Source organism: Indicator indicator, chromosome 1, assembly GCF_027791375.1.
Source record: "Indicator indicator isolate 239-I01 chromosome 1, UM_Iind_1.1, whole genome shotgun sequence".
NCBI classification, from domain to species: Eukaryota; Metazoa; Chordata; class Aves; order Piciformes; family Indicatoridae; genus Indicator; species Indicator indicator.
The window spans coordinates 81,655,883-81,671,747 of record NC_072010.1 but is presented as its reverse complement, the minus strand read 5'-3'; the positions used below and the strand labels follow the sequence as shown (position 1 = coordinate 81,671,747).

General features: G+C 42.4%; 1 protein-coding gene across 1 annotated transcript in view; it reads right to left on the bottom strand.

Annotated features, from left to right (window-relative positions):
• Window positions 1-14,189, bottom strand: part of EGFL6 (EGF like domain multiple 6) — a 42,610-nt gene extending 28,421 nt beyond the window's left edge. Inside the window, exons 1-4 of the mRNA XM_054384769.1 lie at window positions 13,357-14,189; window positions 8,161-8,273; window positions 6,050-6,142; window positions 3,148-3,267 (exon numbers count right to left, since the gene is read on the bottom strand). Coding sequence (XP_054240744.1) covers window positions 3,148-3,267; window positions 6,050-6,142; window positions 8,161-8,273; window positions 13,357-14,189 — 1,159 coding nt within the window. The remainder of the gene's footprint in view (window positions 1-3,147; window positions 3,268-6,049; window positions 6,143-8,160; window positions 8,274-13,356) is intronic.
• Between the last annotated feature and the right edge of the window lie 1,676 nt (window positions 14,190-15,865).

Here is a 15,865-nt window from a genome sequence, read left to right as displayed (position 1 = left end):
AACTAGCCTGAGGAACTTAGAAACTGCCCTTTATTTTCACCTGTTGTGGAACAGGTATCTGAATCTAACAATGTGCTTGCTAGTACACGAGTAATGACTGCCACAGGTTGACTAGAAATCTGAATTGTCAGAGATTATTTTCATTAGCCTCTAAACAGAAATGTAGAGGTCTAGATCCTGTATGAGAGACCTATGTGAGACTAGAAAAGTAGGAGAAATTGATTAAATATACAGGGAGACATTTCTAAAATCCTGAAGATATCCAGGAAGCATTGGTGTTATGATGCCAGGGAGAGACATAGCATTTGGAAGTGTTAACTGGAACAGATAATAGCATGTGCAAAAAAGCATTACCAGCTGGTTCACTCTGCTTGTGTTCAGAGAGATAGGACTGCATATAGATTCTTTGTAAGTGGGAATCCTGGAACAGTTGTCACTTTATTAGAGACAGAAACCAGCTGCAGGAACTCAAAACTGGCTCACCACTTAAGCAGAAAAAAAAATAGAGATTTTATTTTAAAATGCAGCATATTATTGTCAGAGGTACCAGCACTTTCAGAACAGTGCCTAATAACAGAGTGTACAGAAAAGATATGTGCAGGTGCATACATAGCTACAGTTGTATTATTTGTGATTTGAATATAAAATGTAATGCATATTAGTCCTGTGTGCTATTAAAATTAACCTGTTTAGTCAGTGATAAAATTATTTTTATTCAGCTGGTTTGTTTAGAATCTGTGGCTAAGTGTTGAATATTCAAGACCAAGAATTTACTCTATTTACAAAGGAATTATCTTTTGTATGAATGAGAGTATACAAGAGGTATCAATTAAAAGAAGGACTGTAAATCATTATACTTTGGAATAGTATCTACTTCTTAAGTGGGAATGAAGAGACTTACTAAAAGTTATTCTTCTCTAATTGGCAATTGTCTGTTTTTCTTTTGTTTGACACTCCTATTCCTGGCTTTGGCTTACATGAACTGCTAGTCAGATCTAGAGTAGCAATTCTTGCAGAGTTTGGGCAATTCTCTCTTAGGTATTAACCTACTGTTTTAAGTAATGGTTCTCTGTGGCCCAAAGCCACATTCTTCTGATACCTTTCTTCCAGCTTCATGGCTCCTTGGTGTGGTTGTGTATTTGTAGATAAGCACTTGGACTAGGTGGACCTCACCTTGCTAAGGAGACTACATCATGATGAACTTGATTCAAAAGGAGCATCAATATACACCCAAGTGTTTGCCTGAATAAAATTATGATAATTATACAGCTGGTTAAATAACCTAGCATTTCATCCAAGCACAAGCTTCAGTTAGCATCAGGTGAGATGGTAGGCTACTAATCTTAACCAAGAATAATTTCTGCTTGAACAAATAATTTACTACTTCATTTCATGATCGCCATTTCCACATTTGGTAGAAATTTGGTACAAATACAAAATCAGAAAGCAAGTCCTGAACTAAGACTGACTTAAAACTAATGCAGCAGAATTACTAAATCTGGATCTGGTTTTCTGACTTCTTTCAGAAATGTGGCTGCAGCAAGCATTTGCGGTCAGAGGAGTGAGGATCATAGAATCATAGAATCAAGAAGGTTGGAAGAGACCTCAAAGATCATCGAGTCCAACCTGTCACCCTAAACCTCATGACTATCTAAACCATGGCACCAAGTGCCACGTCCAAACCCCTCTTGAACACCTCCAGGGATGGTGACTCCACCACCTCCCTGGACAGCACATTCCAATGGCCAACCACTCTCTCTGTGAAGAACTTTCTCCTCACCTCCAGCCTAAACCTCCCCTGGTGCAGCTTGAGACTGTGTCCAGGACAAATTTGCTGCTGGGCTCAAGAGGTAAGTTTCTTTTGACTCTAGTTCTGGCTTCTGTCAACTTCAAGTGTCCATAAAACACCTGAAGCCTTACTGAAAACTCTTTGGTGTATTATGTCAGCAGATACACAAATTATCTTGCATACATCAGAAGGAATATATATCAGTTTCTCAGAGATGTCAGGGCCCCACAGCTGTTGCTTGCTGTTGATACATGCCATGCTTAGTGATGCAGGGGCACAACCCTGAGCTGTGAAGCAGGGAAAGGAGCGCCTCCAAAAGCTCTGTCCCGAGATCCTTTAATGGCAAATTCAGTCTCCCTGCCATAAGAGAGAGAGAGTACACACTCTGGTTTTCCTATCTGCCCCAGAGCTGCATAACCTGCACTCCTAAGAGTGTTTCCCAAGGCTGAGTATTTTTCAAGTTATTCCAAGACTGATGGCAAACTAACCAGATGGACACCCTGTCTGAAGAATGATTGTCTCCAAGGTTTGGAACTCAAAGCCTTTCACAATTTATGCTTTTTTGTCATATTCCCTGTGGCTAGGTCCATTGGTTTAGGACAGACGTCACAAGCAGAGGCCCCAGCGGAGCCACTGCTGAGACCAACTAGCTTCCTTGTCCAGCTGATGCATCTGCTGCAGTCCAGTGGACTCCATAAGAGGCTGTCACCACGTTACCTAAGGTTTGGGAAATTTGGTGCCAAAATACCCATCTGAAATATCTCAGGTCTGAAAAATCAGGTTGGCTAGAAAAAGCAGAATGCTTTCCATTACATGCTGGATTAAAGATAAAGAAAACAGGTAGAAATACAGTTTAGATAAGCCTTAGTTTAATGAACAAACAAATGTTTGCAAGAAGCTGGCAGCAGCTGCAGGAAGCATATCAACGCACAGATAAATTAGTCAGGGAGCACAGAAAGGTAAAGTAAGGAATAATGGGATGAAATTCAGCACGTTAGAAAGTAGTTTATATTGGTGATCTGCTTGGAGACATTCATTTATCCTTAATCAACAGATGAACTGTCTGGACTATACACCAAGGTTATACTAGCTGTCCTTTCTCTGAAGTAATGCTATCAAAGATTTTTACTTCTAGGAGGACAAAAAATTCCTCTTAAGATCAAAATACATGTATGATCTAGTTTCCTTCACCCAGGTACCACCAAAGAGAAAGTCTTTTTTCAGCTGCTGCCAGTACCAGAGAGCTGAGGCAAAGACCCTATCCTGAGTAAATCCATTCATCACAAGAAGCAAATCTATTGGGATCAACTATGACCAGGTGATTTTGGTGTGCCTGTCCTATCAGCTCTATTACTTACTTGCACATGTGCCATCTGGCATAAGCATGTACCCGTTGAGACAATAGCACTTGTAGCTGCCATGCGTATTCATACATCTGTGTTCACAGGGTCGTGGTTTCAGTCCACATTCGTTCAGATCTGCAGAAGCCGTTGGAATGAAGTGAGTGCTGGGTTTCTATACATACATTCATACATAGGGGTGGATAATATTGCCTAGTGCCTCGAATTCCCCACAGTAAAATTGCCTGGATTGAAAATGAGCCAACATCTCACAAGATGAGAGTTCAGCAGACCATCTGTCAGAAAGACTGCTAGCAAAACTAACATATACAGACTTCTACAGCTGAGAAACCAATGCAGTCTGGACACATCTGGCAGCTTGTAGGAAAACATGGAGGAGTGAGGAGAGAATTGTAGTTACTCTCTTTTATGGGAGTTATTTTTCTTGATTTCTCTGATTCTAGCTGGATACTTTAGCCCTCTGGTTGACCTCTGTAATGTAAAGGCAAAAATATGAGACTAAGAACAGCAAATCAGCTTGAGATAAAGTGAAACAAAGATTTTTTTTTCTGAGCTACACATTGGCACCAGGGTTATCAGTAGCAGAAATTAAATATATGATAAGAATTATGTGACTTTAAGAGTAAAGGGAGAAATTAAAAAATTCTCAAAATCCTGAGAATAAAAGCATACTAAATAATTTTTGAAATCCAGGATTTAAAAGGCTTTGCAGAAATGAAATTAATTTCAAATTCCCTATAGCTATATTTTGCAGTGAGAAAACTAGAATCCTAAAAAGTTTAATTTGGGTGGTATAGGCACATATTGTGCTGACAATGGTACTGGTCCTGCGACAAGGGGAAAACATTTGTGCTTGTGAATTCTGTGAGCTGTGACCTCCAGGACTCATTAACAGAATGCACCAGCATATACACCCCATTTCACATGTGTTCAACGGCACACATGACTAATATAATTTCAATAAAGATGCAAGCCTCCAAGTAAGCACTAAGCTTGTGCAATCCCATTTCTAATGGGAGAAGAAACTGTTCTCTTGTGAATGTGCCCTGTAGACAACAGAAAAAACTCCATATCATTCAAAGCCCAGGGAAGAAAAAGAAGGTTGCATTCTATTATTCTATTCTATTATTTAAACATAGGGTCTGTTTGAAAAAGGACAACCTATCAGCTTGCAAATCACATTGGATTTTTGTGCTACTGTGGCTCCACTAAATAACCAAGACTCACTTATCAAAGAAACTAGAGAGCAAACTGGGGAACAAAAGCTATTCCACTTAGACTACACATTTTCAAAAGTGCTTATCTGCACCTATCTTGCACAACGCACAGTAATGCACAGATAACGTACACAGCTCTAAAACAGAACCTATGGAGATAAGGCTAATTTAGCTCAGACTTGGTGGCAGACTAATACAGGCCTCTTATCTCTGTTGTTTCAGTTAGCTCATGTTGAGATTGTTCAGCAGGGTGTTCTGCTGCAAGGACAGACCACAGCTACATCTGCCAGTAATTAAAAGTGGCTCTGAACATTTCTGGCTGCTGGAACACAATCACCTCTATGGCTATACTACTGAAATAGCTCTGGGGCATTTCTGGTCTGTGCCAGCCACCTGGCCGTGCTTCAGAAGGTAGAGCAGCCCTGGGAGCTAACAGGCAATTTGCACATGTAGGCCTGTGCAGTGATTCCACCCAGCCACAGGCTCTGAATCTACAGTAATGCTGAAGAACTGATCTGCTTGCCTACAGAGGGTATATCAAATGCAGGTGGAGCTACTGCACATGTAACACCTAAAAGCTGAGGGTTTCTCTGTTTCCTCTTGGTAACACATAAGCTTCCAAACAGTTTTTGAGATTAAATTAGGTTTAGAGGGTGATACGCACTTATCTATTACACACAACCACAGCTGCTGTTCCACTTTTCTGGTACTGAAGAATTGACTTCTTTCACTGTGAGCAACATCAAAGGTGCAAAAGGATGGAGTTTTCCAAAACACTTAACAGTATAGCTTTATAGTATATTGTTTGAAAGACAGTATGTAACAAATGAGTTGTTTTGACTCTGAAAAATGTGACTGTGTTAGTATGTCAATGTAATGTTTTCAAGCAAAGGTTGCAGGTGCTTAGGAAGGTAGCAAGGATAGACTCATCCATTCATGAATGGTGGCCTTTATGTAATGTGTCACTTACAGCACCTGCAATTCACTCATTGGCACTGCAGTAGGATAGGCTGTCTCCATGCAGTGAACTTCTCCTTTCATCTGATCCAACACAGGGGTCTCATATATTGGAACAGGTAAAAAACCCCATCCCAGTTCTCACCATTGTGTTAGCTGAAGTACATGCATGTCTAATTGCAAGTTTACAGAGGGAAAGTGGTGCATTCAAAGTTTCTGAATACACGATTCTAAAGACTCACAATTCTGGTTCTCAGAAATACCAATCAGCATATGCAAACAGATGGCATTGAGCAGACAGCTTGAAAAACACATGTCTAGCATATAACTGCATGTCTTTCTGATGAGAAGGTTAGTTAAGAAAGTAACATGGGTTGCTGGCTAAGAAAATAACATGTGTTCTGGATTTGACTTCTGTCTCTTCTAGTAATTTCATATATAATCTTTCCATGCCTTAATCCTCTGACTATAAATGCAACAGTTTCCCCTTGCCATTAGCCTACAGGAGGTACATGATATAGGTTCAAACTTCTGTGTGCTCAAGGAAGCCTAAAACTTGCCTGGGATGCTAGAGATACAAAAGCCTTAAACTCTAAGCTCTTCTATGTAAACAATAAAAAAACCTTGTTTTACAGCTTTGGAAAATGACACAATCCATAGCACAAGATAAAGAGACAGAACACCAACAGTTTGTTTTTTGAAGCAATATCCCCATGTCCACAAACCTTGATTACAGGTTTTCCCTGTAAATCCAGGGAAACATTTGCATTTGTTTGGTCCCATGCACTCGCCATACTTGCAGCCATGTCCACAGATAGCTGGTGGAGTCAGGCAGAGAAAGGAGAGAGAAAAGGTTAGAAATATTCTATTTGAGAAATTTTGCCCTGCTTAGTTGACAAAAAAAATGGTGCACAAGTTCAACGTCCTCCATACCTTTCCCTATAGTTCAGATTTAATAGCTGTTGATTGGCACTTTCTGCTTGAGAAAAGAGACACTAGCACCAATTGCATGTGTGCTTTCAGGCTTGTAAAGACCTGAAAAATAAAGGGCTTCTTTTTTGCTCTCTCTTTCATGCTTTTTCTGCCATGCTTAGGATTCATGTTTAGTTCTATATGCTTGTCTTTTTCTTAAGAAGCCTATGTGAGAAGCAGCTAGCCAGCAGCTTGACTTGCAATACTTGGCATCTGGAGTAGGAAAGAGGCAACGGCATTCTCTCACAGCCAGAGGAGACACACTGCCCTACAGGAGTTTTCCAGTCTTGAATCTCCTTGGTTACAGATGAAGAATGCTGTCTATTCCATGGTGGAACATCCAGAGCACATCTCTCAGTCAATCAGGCAACTGTCCTTACCACACATGCCACTAAGTATAATTGCATCATGTTTACAACTATTTGAGAAGGCTGTGCTTATTCTGGATGCATTAAAAAGTAAAAGTGTTCTAACTCAGCCCTCTGGATCATTAGTCAGAAATTAAATGCTAACTTTTATAAGGCTTAAGGCTCCTGAAGTTCATGTGTTTGTCAACATGAGGGTTATTCAGGAAAAGCAAACCAAACACACATTTAAATCAGGACTACCTTTGGAAAAAAAAACAGAGAAAAGAGTATGCACCAGGAGGTCCATCTCAGTATTAAGCTGCTATGCAAACTGTAGGAAATAAGAAAATCACAGTGTTAGTTACTACAGAGTGAAGTGCTTAATTAAAACTCATACTTCTTAATTCAAGTATCTTCCCTATATTTAAAGATTAATTCAGATGTACCAATCCACTAACTCTGCAGATTGAGGCATTTTTCAACAGTTTTTCTATCCCTGAATGAAATGTAGTGCACTGCAAGACTAGGAGAGTGTTAGCACTGAAGCAGAGAACAACACTGCATCTGGATTTACAATGTAGAACTACATTGTATTTGGCTTAAAGTTATCTTGCCAGGTAAGAATCTTAAAAGTTAATGAAAACTGTTGCTTTAGTATGAAAGCAACCTATTGCTTTAAAACAAGATAATCTACTCCACTGGCTGATCAAGGTTACGTTTGCCAGTCGTATATCTCCAGGTATTAATTTTCATCAAAACCAAAGTGCTGTTAAGCAATGCCAATTTTCAGTAAAGAATGATCCAAAGCTTCTATTCAAATTCACCAGATATACAATGGCAAACCCTCTGGGACAACAGGTGCAACACCTGAAAAAAGTTCCTAAAGCATGTATTTTATTATTTTGTTGTGTTTTGTCCATGTACAGCTAGAGAGATTCCGCATCATCTTCTCCTTGGGCTCTGTAGACCTTTCACAACTTAGCAATGTCTTAAGTGTCATTGACTCTATTATGCCAATGATCCATAGACCAGAATGCTGGCTGGCTACCCATGCTCAAGTCAGGTGAATGTATTGCTTGAGTTTTATTTATATTTCAGAAAGTTAAAACATCCTGGTTCTCATAAGCTGTATACTCTGAAGATGAAGGATAACAACTGGTAGAAAACCATTTTAGGGATCCCTATGTAACATTAGAAAACACTGCCTTTTTGGCAATTACTCAACACTGTAACAGTATAGGCACTGACCAGGGCTGTGCAAGAGGTTAGAACAGCCAGTCCCTTCTGGACCTAAGAATTTTTCAATATGTATTTTATGGTTTGGTGCTTTTACCTAAAGCTCTGCTTTATTTGAGGAGATGGTCATTCAAATATGTTTTATGCACTCTCTCACAGTTAAGAGATTTCTCCCCTCAGAAGGCTTCTTTTGTAGCTTCTGGCAGACATATATGAAATCCCTTTATTATTACCAATTACACAGTGGTGGAGAAGAAACAAGTATAAAGTGTTAACGTTACCTTCACAGTGGCCCTTGTTGTTCTTTTTCCAGCCATAACAGCAATCCAACCTAGAACCGTAGTGACACACCCCAGGCTGGTTCACACTCACCAGCTGCCCATGAGCTCTTGAGCTGTATAAGGAAGGACAAACACTAGCTCCAGAAATCTGTTGCTCCATATATTCCTTTGTACCTTTCCCTTATGTTTTATCCACCATCATGCATTTTCATTTCACTGAGCCTAGGGCAGAATTCCCAGAAAGGAATGGAAAGTTGCATTTTTTTGGAGAAACAGGGAAAATGGGAACATTTCACCTGCCACAAATTAACTGTGTAACATAAATTCTTTTTAATGAGAAACATGGTAAAGGAAAAAAAATACGGTCAAATCCCCTGCTACAATGAGTCATTTTTAAAATCAGTGAAGTCAATTGGGCTGCTCCAGCTTGCATCATATGAAGAATCTGGATTGAATATATGATGCCATACCTCACTGCTTTGGATGTACTGATTCTACAGAAAAGAAGCTTTCTGAACATCAGTCAGCCCCATAAAAGCAAATGACTTACAGGCTCATAGACACTATGTATGTGCAAAGGGATTGTGGAAGTGCAGTCTTGTGTAAACTGGTTGCACTGACATTACGAATTAACAGTAATTTAATCTGCTAGTAAGCCCAGGGGATTCTAAATCACTGTGCAAATCAACAGCTGCAAGAGTTGGAAAAAATGCAACATTAATTGCCAAAATTACAAAATCTGATGGAAATACACAACTGTGTAAGTCTTCTAGACCTACTCTGTGCTGCAATAGGTGCTGTTTCTCCAGGTCTGTTCTCCCTCTGATCGCTGATACTTAAATTCTCTATTACCATGTGCCCATCCTCTTTACAAATTTCTCTTCTTTATCCAAAATCCTCTGTCCTTACTGCTTTTTCCAGGCCATAATTAAAAATGCACTTTCTTCAAAGAGTCCAAAGTGTTTCTGACACACAAAATATCTGTGAGAACTTTGTAATAAGTGATTTGGGACATTGGAAGGCCAATGCAGAGCAACAAATATCCTCATAGTGAGAAAAAAAAAAAAAAGAAAAAAGTCAACTGTCCAGGAACTTTTGCTTTTTTTTTATTCTGACATGATAAAGACATTGCTTTATCACCTTACAGCAGTGCTTTGCACATATCCTCCTGTGCTTATCTGTAAGGGTTGCACTTACACAGTTAGGGCAAACTGGTAAATTAAATATATGCATACACTTCAAAAATACAAAATATTACTTCACAGCTTTCTTTAGTAGCAAAATCGTTTGAAAGAGCAAGGAGTTCAGAGCAAATGCTTAAGCTTGTGTATCTGAGATACCCTGAAAGACAGATGGTTCTCATGTCACCTGGCTGAAGTAAAAATACTTCAGTGTTGGAATAAATTGTTCTGAAGTCACCCAGCCTTTGCCATCAAACCCAGTGATGCATCTTACCTATACCCCATCTTCACACATGAGAAAAAGCATATTGAACAGCTGTGACTCCTGCATGTGCATCTGTTAGAAACTGGAACACTGCCTCTTGATTTTAGACAATAAAACAACCTTTTTCCATTTTCTTCATTCAAATGTTGATATCTTACATCACTTGCAAGTATACAAGTTAAGAACATATGTTCTTTTTGCATGCTAGAAAGTGCCCTTGAATTCACCTGGATAGTAAATGTATATTCTGTTTACATCTCAGAAAATCCCCTTGAATGCAGCTGGATAGTGCTGTGACTCCCCTGGAAGGTTAAAATGCCTAAAGGTTGGAGGGAGCAAGATCTCATTACTTTCCAAAATGTTGTTTTCACAGGAAGACAAACACATTCAGTAACCTTTAATAATTCACTTCAAAATCAAATAATGAAAGTAAATTTACACAGTGTACAACATCTCACAAGATTTCAACACAAACTTGCCTTAAAAAATGGAAATGCTCCATGAAACCGCAGATAAAATCAATCTATTTGAACTTTACACACAGTGCCCTAGACAAGATCCTTCTCTTGTTCTGATTTCCACAACATACATCAAGTTAAAGCCTACCTTTGGCAGTGGGATAGGTCAGCTAGATCATTGAGAGCCCACCTGGATCCCAAAATCTGGGAGAAAACCCAGTTTTGCCAGGTCTATCTGACCCACTAATAAAAACCTTCAGCTCAGCAACTGCTGTCAGGAATTCAGAATTTTATGCAAAAGTAAGAAATTTAAATGGAGAACATCCTTTCAGGTAGGAAGATTCTTTCTTAAAGAATGTCATGTGGGAGAAGTAATGCAGACTGAAGGCACAGAATGCTTCTGATCCTATATATTCTGATCCCTCCTATATATTTGTGTAGTATTTCACAGGGAGTACCTAGAAGCCCAAATGAGATTGCTGTGCTTGTCATGATTCATAGTGCAAAAAATAGCCGTGAAGAACTTGCAGCATAAATATGTTATTGAAGAGAAAAGGCAGAAGGTAGACTCTGCAGGTCAGATTGCTGTGTAGGTCAGTGACAAGAGTGGTTTCTGCATTTCTAGTGAAAAACCCTCTCCTTTCAGCAGCTTGCAGCGCTGGTGCTAAAGGTAGCAAGTGGTAGACTGAGCCATTCAGGGTGCCCAGGCAGGAGAGAAGTAACTGACTTTATGTGGCTTTGACATTGCTGACATGAGTAGGATTGCATTTAGCAAAGTACATTGAAGATGAATAATAACTTCCACTATAAGCCAGGGCCTTTCTGTTGCCAGTTGAGGCAACAGAAAGAGATGTTTGTATTAGTCGTCACACTATGAGCTACTAGCACCACTATATACTAAGTGGGACCTTAAGGTGTTTCAGTTAAAATTCCAGGAAAGTTTTTGCTGCTGCCAATTCAGGTTGTATTATGCACAGTTCTTAACATCCGTAGTGATGAAATATTAATTATATATAGTATGTATGATGATAAAAGCTATGAAGAATGACCTGTCTTACAGAGGAGAGGAAGAACTTGGCTTCAGCTGAACAAACCAAAAGCTGAGAGAACTCATTGCTTCCTACTTTGTGTCAGGCAGCTCCAAAAGGGAGAGAAGAGTTGTGCCAATTTATATCCACTTGCTCTTGTGCTCCTGTCCATGAATACTCTGAGTAGGATACAAGAGTACAAACACAGCCACAAGAGAGGTAAGAATCTTGAAGAACACTGAAGAACCAGGAGAACAAGTCCTACCTGATTTTAAGATATATACTCTCTCTCACAGAAGAACATCCAGTGTTGCCCGTAGTAATATGAACATAGGTATGAATGAAGTTAGATCCCATTTAATCAGCTGTTACGGAAAAAAATTGTTACTCTCTGGAGTAATATGAATATTATAAATCAGTTCAGGAAAAAGCATTCAGATACTGACCAGGGCCAGCCAAGTATATAACTCTTTACCTGCGGTGGCAGAAGTAGCAGACAGAATAAACTGGGTGTGTAATGTGAAGACAGACCTTAAACTACTACTGCAATACTTTAGACTTGTAGTGGTTTACTCAATTTGATATCGAAAAAAGAAAACATGCATTTACAATAAAATGTGTTCAGCAAGTTCACCTGCTCCACTGATCAAGTCTCTAGGTAGACCTTCCAGTAAAGTGAGGTTGATTGATAGGGTAGACTGATATCCTCAATAACTTAAATACACAAACAAGTGCAAAGGAAAAGATTACAACTACGAGTGAGAGAGGGAAAAGCTTTTTGTCAGCTCTTGCACACACAATATCTGCCTGCTGCTGGAGGTGGGGGTGGGTGGGCAAGGTTTCAGGCATCGTGAGTTTTTCATTGTGGTGGTTGGATTTTTTGTTTGGTTTGTTTTCCACAAGTTTATTTGAAGGGTGACTTCCTTCTAGAAAAAAAAAACCCTTCACCTATAGTCGTATTAATTAAGATCAAGAAAATCCCCTATTACATTGTAATAACTGTGTCCTAAGATATCTCTTCTGCCTGTTTCAGGCACTCAATACAACAACAGTCCTGTGTCACTGTGAATCCCTCCCAAAACACTAAAACAAGTTTAGCTTGGGCTTGCAATGGTTCTTTCTTTAAGGCTTCATGTGCCCACTAAACTCCTTAAAGGATGCATTCAGAGAAGAAAACTTAAAAGTCCAAGTATGAAAGCTACACTCCTAAGAGACAAAATAATCACAATTAGTTCAGTCTTTCAAAATTGATTCTAATTTTTACTCTTTCCTGTTCCTTCTTCCTTACTCTGTAAAGAAAATAGGATTTCTTGTCCCTTTAAATTAGAATCCCTTGCCATGGAAGACTTCATCAATATGTTTGAAAGTATCTTCTTTCTCCTTCCTCCCAATGGAAAAGGCAGAGTGACAACGTTGGTAGAAAACAGAGATGCCACTATGATCATCCAACATCAACTTGGACAAGACAAGCAGTAGAGCAATTTGGCTTAGGTAGGTTGCAGTTTCCCAACTTACTGTGCAATAACATCATTTTTACTGAAAATATCACTGTTGGTTTCAGCTAACTCTGAGCCATACCTTCTTCTGGAAGCAGATAATGCTCTTGTTTTCTGGTTTTACACCTTTCAAAGTGTTTGAAATGCAAATACACAGCATCAAGAAACAACTAACTCAAGCATTTAAACAGAGCTCTTCATTGAAAGCAAACGTGTTTTCTCTAAGAGCAGGTCTGGAGTTCATAAACTTCTAGTTCCTGAGGAGCTGACCACTCGATCGCTGCTTGGCATATGCTGGAACAACACACCGACACTTGTTGATTACAGACATTCCCACTCACAAACCTGATACTAAACAAATAAACCACACAATGTCTTGAAGGCTTCATTTCTGATGGCTGTGAATTCTCCTTTTACTACCTACTCTCTTGCTGCAGCACTTGTGGCCTTTTATTCGCTTCTAGAGAACCAGGATAGGGAACACTGGAATGATTTCATCTGGAGTAATAGCTTTACTCATCCTCTCTCAATAGTGGTAGGTTGATTTTAAAGCATCTGCTTATACAAGCAAACCAAACCCTAGAGAGACTCGCACCTTTCTATACGCGGTGCAGCTGTTCTCACCGTTTAAATCTCCACCAGTACACTGAAGCTACCTTTTTTCCCCGGCGTACAAAACCCCCCGCAGCTTTGGTGCGGTGACTCGGAGGAAGGTGGCACCCACGCCGGCGGAAAAGCCTTACTCGTTTCGCCAGCGGCGTTCAGCACCACGGAGCCGCGCTACCCGCTCTGCAGGGAGAGGCCTGGGCTGTGCAGCGTGGCACCGGCAACTCTCCACGGTCCCAGGTGAAGCGCAGACTCACCGACAACGGCGGCAGTCCCCGGCACGGCAGGGTGCGTACGCTGCTGCCCAGTTCGGCCACCCGCCGATGACTCCGACCCAACCCCAGGTCTGCCTGCCGGGACCCCACACGGTGCTGCCACACAAGGCCCCAGGTACGCTTCCGATCCCCTTCCCCGGTGCCCCCGCTCACCTGCTCGCGGTTGCCAGCCCGGCGGAGAGGAGGAGGACGAGAAGGACGGCGAGAAGGACAGCAAGCAGGGCGCCCTTGGGCGCCGGCACCATCGCCCGGCCGCGGGGAGGCGGACCCGGTCCTGGCCCCGCGGCGATGAGGCAGCGACTGGCCGGTCCTTGGCGGCGGGGTGGGAGGATCGGGAGCAGGCGGGCGGCAGGACGGGGCTGTATAACCTGGCGGGGCGGGGCCGGCCCGCCTCCGGCCGCGCTCGCAGTGCGCTGCCCCACACGTCCCGGGACTGCGTGGGCTGCGACCTCCGGTGGGACAAGAGGCTCCGTCGGGCGAGCGGGACCGGGGCGGTTGGAAGAACGGTCCAGCCGTGAGGAGGGCAGGCTGCAGCCCAGGGAAACCCTGCCCGACGGGTACGGAGCCACGGCGGTGTTTCGCCTGGGAAAGCCGTAGCAGCCTGGCAGGCAGTACGGTCTCAGCCTCCTCTCTGGAGCTTGTTCCCTCCAACAGTCTGCGCTGTCCCGCGGGCTCGGCCTTCTCAGGTACCGGCACCCGCCGCTGCACCCTTGCGGTCATTTCCATCACAGGAAAGTCACATCTGCGCTGAAAAGTTTGGAGGTTTTGCCTTCAGCTGCAGGACCTTCTGTGGCCAGACATTGCCATAAGCTGCTAAGGCAGCTGCCCCTGCACGAAGTCTTTGTTTCAGCTGCTAATGTTCAGTGGTTACGTTATTTCATGCTAGCTAAGTCCTTTGCTTTGGTGGTGCTGCCACGCTATGTGAACTGCCTCACTCCCTTGTGTGTCCTCATAGGATAATACTTTGGGGGTGCCAGGTTTCATATTAGAGTTGTTTGTTTGTTTTTTCCAGATTAATTAAGAACACTATCTTTTTGCAGTGATGGAGGAACTTGGTTAAGGTGTGACAGAGAGCCTGAACTGCACACCAGTTGGTCCCTCTAAAATAAAGCAATAATCCTACATTATTTTGCTCACCAGCCACATTAGATAGCCAGCTAGCAAAAGGCCTACTAAACAACTTTGTCTGCATAGTCACCTATACATCTTAGATTGGCCAGCCAGCCAGAACCCTACATGATTTCGGCTGTACATCCAGGCAGATCCCTACACTGCTTTGGCTCAGGAAGCCAGCCATTAAGTGATTTTTGTATGTCTAGCCAGCCATGTCTCTAAACCACATGCCCCCATCAAACAGCCAGGGACCTATACCACACTGGTAGGACAGCCAGCCAGTGCCCCACAGCACTTTGAGTGGCCAACCAGTCAGAGTCCAAAACCACTTGACTAGGCTGGTCAGCCAGAACCCTATACCACTTTTCTGACTGGCCAGAGCCCAACATCACTGGGCCTCCTGCCAGAGCCCTACAGCACTTTCTCTGGACAGCCAGTGAGATCACACCATTTAGGCTGGACAGCCAGCCAGAGCTCTTAAACTGCTCAGCCCCATCAGACAGCCAGAGCCCTACACCAGCCTTAGATGGCTTGCCTGCAAGACCACCATAACACCCTTGATGGCCAGACAGGCAAAGTCCTAGTACACTACTTTGGTTGGCTGTCCTCCCAGAGTCCTATACCACCTGATCTCAGACAGAGTCCTACATCACTTTCCCTGGCCAGCCAGCCAAATATGTAGACCACCAGCTGACTCAAGTCAGCAGTAACTCCATCCTGAACAACCAAGAGATTGAATTGGTTCTTGTAAAAACAATGCAGTATGCAAAAGATACTATACCTCTCTGTCATCCTGCCAGACATTCACTAGCTCAGCAGCGGGTCACCATGGCAGGCCACCCAAGAAGTTGGTGAGCTAGAGGCCACTGACTAGCTGCTTGCAAATACTGGAATATGCTGAGCAATGTCTCATGGTGCATACTTCCTCATCACTTGCTCACAGGGCTTGTTTACCTGTGGCCAGGCCTTCAACACATATATGGAAATGGAAGAAATGACAGAGGCCAGGTGAGAACTTGCCTGCAGAGCAGTACCTGTGTCATGAGTACTCACAGCAACTCCTCTGTTTATATCAGTTGCTCCTTTCTGTCTTTTGCTTGCACAAACTAGGGGCAGACATCTGTGGTTACAGCAGGGCTCAGGTGGAGCATGCAGTTTGCTGGGTACCTTGCACCCACTGTCCTTCCCTCAGCACCCACCAGCCTCATGGTCAGAAGCGCACAACCCCAGCTGGTAACTGGTTCTGCTCATGGCTCCTTAGCTCAGGCCTTTCCAAGAGCCAC